The sequence below is a fragment of the Prionailurus bengalensis genome, chromosome D1, assembly GCF_016509475.1.
Source record: "Prionailurus bengalensis isolate Pbe53 chromosome D1, Fcat_Pben_1.1_paternal_pri, whole genome shotgun sequence".
Lineage (NCBI taxonomy): Eukaryota > Metazoa > Chordata > Mammalia > Carnivora > Felidae > Prionailurus > Prionailurus bengalensis.
In genome coordinates this window covers 15210223-15224726 of record NC_057346.1, presented here as the reverse complement: position 1 = coordinate 15224726, position 14504 = coordinate 15210223, and the positions used below count along the sequence as shown (strand labels likewise).

General features: G+C 47.8%; 1 protein-coding gene across 1 annotated transcript in view; it reads left to right on the top strand.

Annotated features, from left to right (window-relative positions):
- DSCAML1 (DS cell adhesion molecule like 1) overlaps nt 1–5707 on the top strand; it is a 348705-nt gene extending 342998 nt beyond the window's left edge. The window contains exons 28-33 of the mRNA XM_043579447.1: nt 713–743; nt 871–989; nt 1272–1424; nt 2051–2245; nt 2869–3180; nt 4662–5707. Of these exons, the coding sequence (XP_043435382.1) occupies nt 713–743; nt 871–989; nt 1272–1424; nt 2051–2245; nt 2869–3180; nt 4662–5137 (1286 nt within the window). The 3' untranslated portion in view covers nt 5138–5707. The remainder of the gene's footprint in view (nt 1–712; nt 744–870; nt 990–1271; nt 1425–2050; nt 2246–2868; nt 3181–4661) is intronic.
- Nucleotides 5708–14504: the final 8797 nt, after the last annotated feature.

Here is a 14504-nt window from a genome sequence, read left to right as displayed (position 1 = left end):
TGAATGACTGGATGGGTGGGTGGAGAAATAAATAGATTGATAGGTAAATGGATCAATGGTGAATGGATGGATGGATGGATGGGTGGGTGAGTAGATGGTTGGATATATACATGGAGCTAGATTCATTCTGACAGATTAGTTTCATGATTCTCATTCTCCTCAGAGGTCTAATGGATTAACTAGGCCCTTTGCTTCTCTCACTCTTTTTTTTTTTTTTTTTTTTGTCAATTCATCCATGGACTTCTTGGGGACAGGTGCCCAAGAGGAAGAAATGAAGTCTCTTGGTTGATAGTCATTTAGGGATGCCCACTGACGACCTCAACTTCACTCTCTTCTCTTCTCAGCAGACAACTGAGGATGGACCCTCCACTGGTACCCATTCCCAGCCTGCTATGTTGTCTTGTTTAATTAGAGTCGATTCAAGACACAGATGGAGCAGTTTACATACCCTCTCCTTTGGGAAGGACCTCCATATTAGATAAAAATCTGAGGAAAGGAAAACAGACCTGAGCCAAACCTCACACCAGGAGCAGTCAGACCTTATTGCGTTTTAGACCATTTTGGAAGCCCTTTCCCTTCTCCCTCTTCTTCCCAGGAGACCAGCTCTGGTCCCGTTTTAGGGAACTCCCCCACCTTTTCCCTCATGCCTCTGCCAGTTTTCATCCTGCTCAGACTCTATTCTCACCGAGCCCCTCTCTCTACTCTTTTGCAGATGCAAAGAGCTTGGCAGAAATGTTGATAAGGTAGGTGTCACATGGCTGCTTCCTCCCCTACAGAGGACAGGCTTCTAAGACCCCACTGTCCTGCTAAATCCTCTCCTCAGCCCCTCATGGCTGCTGAGTCACCCACCGCTGGCCCTTCTCCCCACAGCAAGAACAACCGAAGTTTTGACACCCCTGTGAAGGGGCCTCCCCAAGGCCCGCGGCTACACATTGACATCCCCAGGGTCCAGCTGCTCATCGAGGACAAGGAGGGCATCAAGCAGCTGGGTGAGTGACAAGAGCCACAGGCTCTCTGTCCCGCTCTCCCCCAGGCCACAACCCACAAACGGCAGCCACCAGCCCTCCCAGCAGTGCCCAGAGCTCTAGCAGCAGCCCCACCAACAACTCAGCAACCTCAGAACTCACTGAAGCTTCTCTCAAGGGCTAAGTTTCCTCCTCTAGCCACAAGAATGATTCTGTCCTTTCTGGGTCTCAACATGGGATAAAGACAAAAAGACATTTGCAACGTCCAAAGAGAAGGACTCCTACTCATTGTCCTTCTTCCCCCAGGAGATGACAAAGCCACCATTCCTGTGACGGATGCTGAGTTCAGCCAAGCTGTCAACCCGCAGAGTTTCTGCACTGGTGTCTCCTTGCACCACCCAGCCCTCATCCAGAGCACAGGACCCCTCATCGACATGTCTGACATCCGGCCAGGCACCAGTATGCCTTATCCCCAGGGAGACAGACCTCTTCCCACACAGGGTGTCTTGGGCACAGCATGGGGCACAGGCAATTAAAAAAAAAAAAAAAACAAGGTGGGAGAGGAACAGCATGGAAGAATGCAAACAGCACTGGAGTTAGAGTCTACAGACCTTGACTGAAGACTTACTTAGCTGTGACCTTGGGTATATTGCTAACTTTGTCTCTCTGGGCCTCCGTTGCCTTACCTAGACATTTGAGGGTTGGGTGTTCTTGCTCTCCAAGGGCCTTGTGCCTCTAGCGCTGCAGCTCTGGACATCAGGATAGAACACATCAAGGGCTATGGGGAATGAGTGCACAGGAGGCAGCAGGAGAGGAGGCGATATTCTTCCCCCCGCGGAAGGAAAAGATGGGGTGGGGGGGGAGGACCAGGATGCCACCCACTGCCCCCACACCTCACCACCGTAGCTCTGTTCCTCCGGGGCCAGCTATGTGGGTGGGAGAGGCAGCATGCTCAGCCTCCCCACGGGAGCTTCTGTGGCTGCTTATGCCTCTTCCCTGGCTCTGCACTGCCCTTCTGGTAAGTGCCAGCTGCCCAGGCCTCAGTGCCCTCAGCGGACGTGCTAGCCATCGCTTCCTGTTTGCAGATCCAGTGTCCAGGAAGAACGTCAAGTCAGCCCACAGCACCCGGAACCGGTACTCAAGCCAGTGGACGCTGACCAAGTGCCAGGCCTCCACGCCTGCTCGCACCCTCACCTCTGACTGGCGCACCGTGGGATCCCAGCATGGTGTCACTGTCACTGAGAGTGACAGCTACAGTGCCAGCCTCTCCCAGGACACAGGTGAGCCCAGGGCCCTGCCCGCGTCTTGCTCTCTGTTCTTCACTTCCCCTACCTTCCAGCTCCCCCTTCCGTTTTCCCAGCCTCTACCCACCAGCTCATGGGGGCCAAGACACAAGTCCGCTTCATTGCCAGCTGGCCACTGACTTACTGTGTGGCTGGCGCAAAAACACTTGACCTCGCTGAGCTCTGCTTAGTCAAGGATTTCACTTTGCTATCCCAGAAGATGTCAGAGAAAATGGTATGTGTGATGTTTGTTGGAGAAAGAGCAGAGTGTTCCGGGGGTGGGTGCTTATTTTCAAGAATGGAAGACATTCTGCCCTTTATTCACCAAAGACCCCACTTCGGCCACCACTGCTACCTTCCCAGGGGGCGATCAGGGTCCTCAGAGATGACCACTGGGGTCAAGGGTAGGGGCACCGCTCAGTCTGGTCTCGTCTTTGTTTTTATTTTTTAATGTTTATTTTTGAGAGACAGAGAGAGAGAGACAGAGCGCGAGCAGGGGAGGGGCAGAGAGAGGGAAACACAGAATCCAAAGTGAGCTCTGGTCTCATTGGTAAATGAGACCCTTCTCCCCATGACCCGCCCCCCATTTCTTCTTACCTCCACGCTTTCCGTCTCCCCAGACAAAGGGCGGAACAGCATGGTGTCCACCGAGAGTGCCTCGTCCACGTACGAGGAGCTGGCTCGGGCCTACGAGCACGCCAAGCTGGAAGAGCAGCTTCAGCACGCCAAGTTCGAGATCACCGAGTGCTTCATCTCCGACAGCTCCTCCGACCAGATGACCACAGGCACCAACGAGAACGCGGACAGCATGACGTCCATGAGCACGCCCTCAGAGCCCGGCATTTGCCGCTTTACCGCCTCCCCGCCCAAGCCCCAGGATGCCGACCGAGGCAAGAACGTGGCTGTGCCCATCCCGCACCGGGCCAACAAGAGTGAGTGCTCGGCCCCCCTCCCCTGCTGTGTCCCCTGCCCTGCCACCACGTGGGGCCGGCCCACCTGGGCAGGGCTCCTTGGCGGCGTGGGCAGCGCAAAGCAAGGACTCGGGAGAGTCCAGGTCAGGGTCCATATCCTGGCTCAGCCGCTTAATACCTCCGTGGCCTTGGGAAGTCACTTAGCCTCTCTGGCCTTCCTTTTCTCGTTTGTAAAATGCAAGTGACAGCATATACTCTGCGTTGTCGTAGCAGACACCAGAAGTTCTGGACGTGCCCGACGCAGGGCAGGTTCTCAGGACGTAGTGATCCTCCCCTTACCCCGAGGCTGTGCCAGTGTGGGGACACGGCTGCCCAACGGCCGTGGGTCTCAGTGCCTTTCAAATCAATCCAGACGTGAAGGAACAATCCTGGCAGCTCAGCCCATGGTGGCCAAACCTCACGGTGGGCAGTGACCTAGCCTGACTGGGGACTGTCTGACCCAGGGGCCTGGCCAGAGCATATGCCCGTTGGGGTGGGTAGGACAGCCGTAGGATAACCGAAGGGGGGTCCATCAACGGGCACTGGACCACACTATACCGTGCAAATCATGCACAGTCTGGTCTGCTCGCTACTGGCCTTGCTCAGTGGCCAGGCTGATCGGGGCCCTCGGGACCATCTAGAGAAGAGCCCAGGGTGACGAAGTACAAAGGCTTTGGAGATTCGCAGCCCTGAATGACACCCCTACCCCTTCTAGCTGGGAGAATCGGGGCAAATTACTTAACCTCTCTGAACCTCAGTTTCCTCATTTGCAAAATGTGGGCAGGTATTAACCTATATCCAGGGGGCTACAGGGACTAAATGAGATCATGTAAGGAAAGTTGCTGGCACAGTCACAGGACAGAGGCACATTTACAGGTGAGGATGCTTATTGAGCCGAGGGATCGGGGCGCAGGGGTCCCGGAAGCGTGTCATACGGAGGTGGTTTGAGAAATCAGGAAGATCCCACCTGTGAGAAAGGAGAGGGGTGAGGAAATGTAGCTGACTTCAGACCTCTGGACGGCAGCCGTGGCAAAGGTGGAGGTGTGGGGGCGCTTGCTGTGTGGCAGAACATGTGGCAGAAGGCAGAATCAGGCTCAGCGTGGGGAGTCGTCGTTTTCAGAAATGAGCTCTCCCCCAGCTGAAGCTGAGCAGCGTATATCGGCCATTTAGCAACAAGTATCAATTTATTGAGCAACTGCTATATGTGCTAGCCATGGTAACTGAAGCACTTTCCGTATTTGATCTCAGTCACTACTGACGGTAATCCTATAGGGAAGTGCAATTGTCCACATCTCACCGATAAGGAAACCAAGGCTCAGAGAGGTCAAGTAACTGACGATTGGCCGGCTTGTGGAGGGACTCCCAGGTCAGATGGGGGGAAAGATCGGGGAGTAGGGGGTGGCACGAGCAAGCTGGCTCCCAGAGGCCTCTGCCTCCAACCTTTTCTGGCTCTGTGATTCCAGGTGACTACTGTAACCTGCCCCTGTATGCCAAGTCGGAGGCCTTCTTTCGAAAGGCAGATGGGCGCGAGCCCTGTCCCGTGGTCCCACCCCGAGAGGCTTCCATCCGGAACCTGGCTCGAACCTACCACACCCAGGCTCGCCACCTGACCTTGGACCCTGCCAGCAAGCCCTTGGGCCTCCCGCACCCAGGGGCCCCTGCTGCCGCCTCCACAGCCACTTTACCTCAGAGGACCCTGGCCATGCCAGCACCCCCAGCCGGCACGGCCCCCCCAGCTCCCGGCCCCACCCCTGCCGAGCCCCCCGCGGCCCCCAGTGCCGCCCCTCCGGCCCCCAGCACCGAGCCTCCGCGGGCCGGGGGCCCACACACCAAAATGGGGGGCTCCAGGGACTCACTTCTCGAGATGAGCACATCGGGGGTAGGGAGATCCCAGAAGCAGGGGGCAGGGGCCTACTCGAAATCCTATACCCTGGTGTAGGGGCACGGTGAGAAAAGTGGCCCCACGCTCGGACCTGTCTGCACCTCCAGCCCTCACACACCAACTTGGCTGTTTTCCTGCATTATTTATATTAAACTGACAGACAGAAACCAACCGACAACGAAAAGAAAACCCCCCGAGTCATCAACGCTTGTACATAGAACTCTTTTGTACAAATGAAACTATTTTCTTCTTCTCCATGAAGCCAGGGCACAAAGAATTTAACAGTACAAATCAACCCCTCCAACCCCACAAAATATGCGTGGAGAGATCTATATACATATATAGGGAGATGGGAACGTGTCGACAAGCTATGTATCTATATATTTCTCTCCCCTTATTTTGAGACAGAGGCACAAAGACTCAGCAATTTTTCCCTCCTACTCACTCAACCCTCCTTTCAATCTAGGCGGTTTTGACAAAGACCAAACTCCCAACTCAGAGACACTGCATGCGATTTTACTGTTCCAAGAAAACCAGGACTTGCTTCAATTTGCAGATGCTTATGTGTTAATACCTTTTTCTATGAAAAAAAACCCAGCGCCGTGTGCAATAAAGGTTATGTTTCTACGTGGTAGCTTTTTTCCCATCTGGCAAGGGCCAGTGGGGAGTGGGGGGAGGAAGGAAAGGCCCCTATGCCTAGCTGGCTATCTCTCATGGGGAGACTGTGAGAAGCGCGGGTTTTAGCTCAGCAGGTTAAACTTTTTAAAAGGCTTTTAATTAGCCCGGGTGCATTCTTGAGCACCTGTTCTGTTCTCAGATCTGGGCCGGCCCCTAAAGGGGGCCAGCTGTGTGGCTTTGAGCACGCTCCTAAACCCCTCTGGGCCAGTTTCCTTATCTATAAATGAGGCAACCTTGCTGAGAGCTTGGGGAGTTTGGAATGGGGGGTGGGGAGGCTAAGTGCTGGCTTCTCTCCTCCAGGAGAACATGACCGTGCCCAGGGAAGTAAAGCTAGGCAAACCACAAGTGCTCACTTAAGTCACATAAGAGGTGCCTATAAACTGGGAGGAGGAGGAAGAGATTCTATGTATCCTGGGGGTTGGGACAGAGCCGGAAGTTCTAGGCTGTTAAGGCCAAGTGAGGCCAAGGAGAAGGAGTGAGGCCATCAGAGTTTGGAGAGGTGAAAGGGGCTCATGGAGGAGGGAAATGGAGCTCCAGCAAAGAGGATGGGCCAGCAGGCATGCCGGGGACCTTGCCTGGTTTTGGAGGAGTTGGCATCAGGTTGCCAGGTGGAAGGGAATGGGGGCACAGGCAGATGTGCCGAGGGTCCTTATCTGATGAAAGGACGTGTGGGCGGGGCCTCCAAGGACGTTCAGGTTTGAGTAGGCCGAGGAGACGGAAAGACGGCGGGTGGCCATTTCCCTCCTCCCTCCAGCACGGCCAGGAACCCCTGGGTGAAAAGACAGTGCACCTAAGAAGCATATAGGGGGTTCAGTGCCCCCAAGTGAAGGCTGAGCTCTGGATCGGGAATCTGGAAGGAAGGTGAGTCTCTGAGGCCTGCCGTACCCCCGGAAGCTGAGAGGAGGGACTGGGAAGGGGCCCAGAGGGCTGGAGAAGAACGGAGGGCTTTGTGCAGGATGCAGGTGAGCTGTCCCTGCCCGTCTGGGCCACAGCAAGACCCTGCCTGGGATGCATGACCTTTAATGGAAGCACTTTCCAAAAAGCAACTCCTTCCTCAAACACTCCGTGAGCACCCAGGGAGTGTGGGATACAGAGGAGCTGTCCCTGTGAGTGTCCCCGGTACAAGGTAAGGGGGTAGGCACCATGACAGGGGCGGGGGCAGAGGCCTTGTTCTCCTTGGTGACTCCTAGGCCCAGGGGAAACTCCATTTCAGCCCCCACGCCGAGGACCCAACCAAGAGAACCAGCCAACAGCAATAATGAGAATAATGCGAAGGGCCTGCATTCCAGACACCGGCTGATAGCCCAGCTTCACTCCTTCAGTAGCCAGGCAGGACGCCTCCCATGGCTGCGTGCGCCATCTGCAGGTCACCTCCCGAACTGCAAGCACAATGATCCAGCCTGGGAGTTCTAGATGGGGGCTGAGAGCCCCCATTCTGCGCCCTGCCCCCACCTGCGCTGGACACTGGGGAAACACGAATCGGACCCAACCCGGACCAGCATGAGGGAATGAACAAATCTAGAGTAGAATAGAGGCACCTGCTTAAGGTTGCAGACGGAAACCCTGTCGTGACCGTACATTACCAAGTTCTCCACCATGTGCCAGGTATTGGGCAGAAGGCTTTTCTCGTCTCGGCCCATGTGACCTCAATGCAGTTTTGGGAGGCAGGTGTCACAGTCTCCGTCTGACTGGTGAGAAGCTGTGGTGTGGGGACTTAAGTAACTCATCCAAGGTCAGAGGGGCAGGAAAAGGTGCACTTAGATCCGAGCCCCAGGGTGTCTGATTCCTTAACCGTAGAGTCACACTGCCCGGGGTTGTGCTCGCTCAGAGGCTGAGCTGCAGTTCTGTCCCTAGGACGTTGCAGGCGGGGCGTCTGCCAGGACGAGGGAGACCAGCTGGACTGACTGTCCGGAAGGCGGTCAGTGTGGAGCCGTGAGTGACTGACTCCGAGAGGTGAGCCAATATGCCGGGGCTGGATGGAACGGGGAGCCTGATGTATCTCATTCTGTCGCGAGGCGGTGATAGGGAGGGAGGGACGGACTCAGCTCTGGGGGCCGCGGTGGGCCAGGCAGGATGAGACGGATTTGGAGAGGCAACAGAGCATCAAAGGTGAACGAGCCAGTTTCACTTGTGGTCAGCTTAGCTCTGGATCCTTAACTCTCAAACACAAGGGGCAGAAATTCAAACAGACTTGTGCAGAATCCACAGTGTTGTGTGCCGATCATCTCTGGCCTCGGTATGTCCTTTAGGTAAACTGCAGACCCACCTGTCTCAACTGTCCCCGGAAGCGAGTTCCAAAGTCAGCCAAACCCCCAGTTAGTTACCACAAAACTGTCTGGAGTAATCATCCCACACACCTCCTTGCTCCTTTCCAGACCTCAACTCTGTCCACCACAGATGAGGCCACTGTCTGTCTCTAGAACACTGGTAGTCAAAGCACAGGCCACAGACATGCAGCGTCAGCATCGCCCAGGACCTTGCTAGAAATGCACATTCTTAGGCCTCACTCCAGACCCACTGGATCAGAATCTGTAGGTTAACAGACTCCCCAGAGGACTCACATGCACCCTAGAGCACTGGAAGGATTCAGAGAGACCTCTCCCCTGCTCTCTCCTGGCAACAATTGCATTGAGCTAGAGTAGTGGGGCTCAAACCTAGTTAAGCATCATATTCACCTGAAGAGCTTGTTCAATCCCAGCTGAATCACCATTTGTGGGCCTGGACTCCAGGCATTTGTGTGTGTGTGTGTGTGTGTGTGAGAGAGAGAGAGAGAGAGAGAGATAAGAGAGCCACAGGGAAATTTACCATTTTAACCATTTTTAAGTTGACAGTTCGGTGGCGCTAAGAACATTCACTTTGTGCCACCACCGCCACTGCCCGTTTCCAGAACTTTGCCAGGTCTGCAAACAAAAACTCTATATTCATTAAACACCCACACTCCCTTCCTCCCAGCCCTGGCAACCACCATTCTACTTTCTGTCTCTATTAAGTTGACTACTCCATGATCACTCATAGGGTCTTTGTCCTTTCTGTTGGCTTCTTTCACTTAGTATGTTTGCAAGTATAATCCATGTTGTAGCCCGTATGAGAATTTTGTTCCTTTTTAAGGCTGAATGGTATTCCATTATAGGTATAGACCACATTTTTAATCCCATTACTTTAAAAAAATGTTTTTAATGTTTATGTATTCTTGAGAGTGAGAGAGACAGAGCTTGAGTGGGGTAGGGGTGGGGTAGGAGGCAGAGAGGGAGATACAGAATCCGAAGCAGGCTCCAGGCTCTGAGCTGTCAGCACAGAGCCCGACGTGGGACCCAGACTCAGGAACCATGAGATCATGACCCGAGCCGAAGTCTGATGCTTAGCCAACCAAGCCACCCAGGTGCCCCTTAATCCCATTATTGATGGACCCTTGAGTTGTTTCCTTCAGCTATTATGAATACTAATGTACAAACATCAGTACATAAGTTCCCATTTGAATCCCTGTTTTCAAGTCTTTGGGTATATATCTAGCAGTGCAATTTCTAAATCAAATGATAATTCTATGTTTAACATGTTTATGAAGAAAAATATTTTCATTGAGGTATAATTGACATATAACATTATACTAGTTTCAGGTGTATGATGTAATGATTTGGTATTTGTATACATTGCAATATGATCCCCACAGTAAGTCTAGTTAATATCCTTCACGGTACATAGTTACAAGTTTTTGTTCTTCTAGTGAAAACTTTTAAGATTTACTCTCTCAGCAACTTTCAAATATGCCACAAAGTAGTTTTAGCTATAGTCCCCATGAATATTGCATCCCTGTTAACTATAACTGGTAGTTGGTTTTTTTTTTTTTTCCTTTTGATCCCCTTCAGCCATTTCACCTACCCCAGACCACACCCCTGTCAACCTGTCAACCGCCAATCTGTTCTCTGTATCTATGAGCTTGGTTTTTTTTTGTTTGTTTAGAGTCCACATAGAAGTGAGGCCGTACAGTTTTTGTCTTGGACCAAGCTGGTTTAGCACACAATGCCGTCGAGATCTATCCAGGTTGTCACAAGTGGCAAGATTTCACTCTGTTTTATGGCTGAGTAGTATTCCGTTGTATTCCACTAGAATCCCATTGTGCATTGTACCACATCTTTATCCACTCATCCATCAGTGGACGCTTAGTTGTTTCCATATCTTGGCTATTGTAAATAATGCTACAACGAACATAAAGGCACATATACCTTTCCAAATTAATGTCTTGGTCTTCTTTGAATAGATACCCAGAAGTAGAATTGCTACATCACGTGGTAGTTCTATTTTTAACTTTTTGAGGAGCCTCCGTACTCTTTTCCAGAGTGGCCGCTCAAATTTATATTCCCGCCAACAGTGCATAAGGGTTCCCTTTTCTCCAAATGCTTGCCAACACCTGTTTATCTTGTCTTTTTGGTAGCCATTCTGACAGGTGTGAGTTGATATCTCACTGTAGTTTTGATTTGTATTTCTCTGATGTTGAGTGATGCTGAGCATCTTTTCATGTGTCTGTTGGTCATTTGTATACCTGCTTTGGAAAAATGTCTATTCAGGTCCTCTGCCCATTTTTTAATTGGATTTTTTTTTTTTTTTTGCTATTGAGTTGTATGTTTTCTTCATGTATTTTGAATATTAGTCCCTTATCAGATACATACTTGGCAAATATTTTCTCCTTTTCAGCACGTTGCCTCTTCATTTTGTTGACAATTTCTTTGGCTGTGCAAAAGCTTTTTAGTTTGATGTAATCCCACTTATTTTTGTGTTTGGAGTCAGATCTAAAAACTCCTCACTGGGGCGCCTGGGTGGCGCAGTCGGTTAAGCGTCCGACTTCAGCCAGGTCACAATCTCGCAGTCCGTGAGTTCGAGCCCCGCGTCAGGCTCTGGGCTGATGGCTCAGAGCCTGGAGCCTGTTTCCGATTCTGTGTCTCCCTCTCTCTCTGCCCCTCCCCCGTTCATGCTCTGTCTCTCTCTGTCCCAAAAATAAATAAAATAAACGTTGAAAAAAAATTAAAAAAAAAAAACAACTCCTCACCAAGACCAACATCAAGAAGCTTACCCCCTTTGTTTCGTTCTAGGAGTTTTGTGGTTGCAGGTCTTATGTTCAAGTCTATCCATTTTGAGTTAACATTTGTGCAAGGTGTAAGATAGTGGTCTAGTTTCATTCTTTTGCATGTGGCTGTCTAGTTTTCCCAACATTTATTGAAGAGACTGTCTTGTCCCCATTTTATATTTATGTCTCCTCGTTGTGAGTTAATTGACCATATATGTGTGGGTTTATTTCTCGGTTCTCTGTTCTGTCCCATTGATCTGTGTGTCTGTTTTTATGCCAATACCATACCCTTTGGATGACTATAGCTTTGTAATATAGTTTGGAATCAGGGAGCATAATGCCTCTAGCTTTGTTCTTTCTCAAGATTGCTTTGGCTATTCCAGGTCATTTGTAGTTCAATTCCAATATTAGGATTCTTTGTTCTGTTTCTGTGAAAATGCCATTGGAATTTTGATTAGGATTACAATGAATCTATAGACGGCTCTGAGCAATAGGGACAGTTTAACAATATTAATTCTTGCAATCTATGAGTATGGAATACCTTTCTATTTATTTGTGTCCTTATCAATTTCTTTTATCAGTGTTACAGTTTTCAGTGTACAGGTCTTTGATTGCCTTAGTTGAATTTATTCCTAGGTATTTTATTCTCTCTGATGTGGTTTTAAATGGGATTGCTTTCTTAATTTCTCTTTCTAGTATTAGTGTATAGAAACACGAAACATTTTCATATATTGGTTCTGTATTTTATCAAATTCACTGATTAGTTCTAACAATTTTATGGTAGAGTCTAGGGTTTTCCGTATATAATAACCTGCCATCTGCCAAAGTGACAGTTTCACTTCTTGCATTACAATTTGGATGTCTTTTATTAGTTTTATTTTTTTTGTTTTATTCCTATATAATAAACAGTATTATATTAGTTTCAGATGTACAAGATAGTCATTCAACAATTCTATACCTTCCTCATTGCTCATCACAGCCACCAATTTGTTCTCTATAGTTGAGTCTGTTTTTTGGTTTGTCTCTTTTTTTTTTTTTTTTTTGTTCTTTGGGGTTTTTTTTCTTAAATTCCCAAAATGAATGAAATCATGGTATTTGTCTTTCTCTGACTGGCTTGTTTCACTTAGCATTATACTCTCTAGATTCGTCCATGTCATTGCACAAGGCAGGATTTCATTCTTTTATATGGCTGAGTAATAGTCCATTCTATGTGTGTGAGTATGTGTGTGTGAGTGTGTATACTTCATTCATCCATCAGTGAACACTGTGTTTCTTCCATAATTTGGCGATTGTAAATAATGCTGCAATAGACATAAGCGTGTATATCTCTTTTTAAATTAGTGTTTTCACCAATGAAATTACTGGATCATATGATAATTCTATTTTTAACTTTTTGAGGAACCTCCATACTGTTTTCCACAGTGGCTGCACCAGTTTGCATTTCTAACAATAGTACACCAGAGTTCCTTTTTTCCACATCCTTGCCAACGTCTCTTGTTTTTTATTTTAGCCATTCTGACAGGGGTGAAGTGATATCCCCTTGTGGTTTTGATTTGTATTTCCCTGATGATGAATGATGCTGAGCATCTTTTCATGTGTCTGTTGGCCATGTGCAAGTCCTCTTTGGAGAAATGTCTGTTCACGTCTTCTGCCCATTTTTAAATGGACTATTTGGGGTTTTGGTGTTGAGTTGTATAATTTGTTTATATATTTTGGATACTAACCTTTTGTCATATGTGTTATTTGCAAATATCTTCTCCCATTCAGTAGGTTGTCTTTTAGTTCTGCTGATGGTTTCCTTTGCTGTGCAGAAGCTTCTTATTTTGATGGAGTCCCAATAGATTATTTTTGCTTTTCTTTCCCTTACCACAGGAGATAAACGTTGAAAAATGTTGCTATGGCCAATGTGAGAAAAATTACTGCCTGTGCTTGCTTATAGGAATTTTATGGTTTCAGGTCTCATGTTTAGGCCTTTAATCCATTTTGAGTTTATTTTGTGTATGGTGTAAGAAAGTGGCCCAGTTTCATTCTTTTGCATGTGGCTGTCCAGTTTCCCCAGCACCATTTATTGACCAGACTGTCTTTTTCCCACTGGATATTCTTGCCACCTTTGTCGCAGATTAATTGACCATAGACTCGTGGGTTTATTTCTGGGCTCTTTTCTGTTCCATTGATCTATGTGTTTATTTTTGTGCTAGTACCATTCTGTTTTGATTACAACAGCTTTGTAGTATATCTTGATTTGTGGTATTATGACCCTCCAGTTTTGTTTTTTCAAGATTGCTTTGACTATTCAGGGTCTTTTTTGGTTCCATACAAAACCTTTTATTTCTTCCCTAATTGCCCTGGCTAGGACTTCCAATACTATGTTGAGTAAAAGTGACAAGAGTGGACATCTTTGTCTTATTCCTGATCTTAGAGAAAAGGCTTCTGGGTTTTCATCATTGAGGATGATGTTAGATATGGGCTTGGCGTAAAAGGCCTTTATTATGTTGAGGTAAGTTCCTTCTATACCCATGTGGTTGAATTATTTTTTCATAAATGGATTTTGATTTTTGTCAGATGCCTTTTTTTTTTTTTTTGCTTCTGCTGAGATCATCATATGACTTTTAGCCTCTTGTTAATGTGCTGTAACATATTGGCTTTGTGAAAATATTGAACTATCCTTGCATCCTTGAAATAAATTGCACTTGATCATGGTATATGCTCCTTTTAACATATTGTTGAGGCGCCTGGGTGGCTCAGTCAGCTAAGTGTCCAACTTTAGCCCAGGTCATGATCTCACAGCTCTTGAGTTCAAGCCCTGTATCAGGCACTGTGCCAACAGCTCAGAGCCTGGAGCCTGCTTCAGATTCTGTGTCTCCCTCTCTCTTTCTGACCCTCTTCCTCTCTCTGTCTCTGTCTCTCTCTCTCTCTCTCTCTCTCTCAAATAAATACACATTAAAAAATTTTTAAAAAGAGTTAATGTATTGTTGAATTGGGTTTGCTAACATTTTGTTGAGGATTTTACCATCTATGTTCATCAGTGATGTTAGTCTGTAATGTTCTTTTGTGGTGTCCTTGTTGGGTTTTGGAATCAGGGTAATGCTAGCCTTGTAAAATGAGTTTGGGGGTGTTTCTATTTTTGGAACTGTTTGAAAAGGATTGGTATTAATTCTTCAAATATTTGGTAGAATTCACCAGAGAAGCCATCTGGTCCTGGACTATTGTTTTGCAGGGGAGGGTGGGGAGGAGGTTTTTGATTACTGATTAAATCTCCTTACTGAAAACCAGTCTATTCATATTTTCTATTTCTTCATGATTTAGTCTTAGAAAGTTGTATGTTTCTAAGACTTTATCCATTTCTTACTGGTTGTTTAATTTGTAGATATAATTGCTCATAGCAGTCTGTTAGGATCCTTTGCATTTCTTTGGTATCAGTGCCTCCTTTTTCATTTCTGATTTTATTTTTTGAGCCACCTTTTTTTTCTGGATGAGTCTAGTTCAAAGTATGTCAATTATATCTTCTCAAAGAGCCAGTTCTTAGTTCGACTGGTCTTTTCTATTGTCTTTATTTCATTTATTTTTCACTCCAATATTTGTTATTTTCTTCCTTCTACTAACCGGACTTCATTTGTTCTTATTTCTTTAGTTCCTTGAGTGTAAAGTTAGGATGTTTGAGGTTTTTCTTGTTTCTTAAGGTAGGCA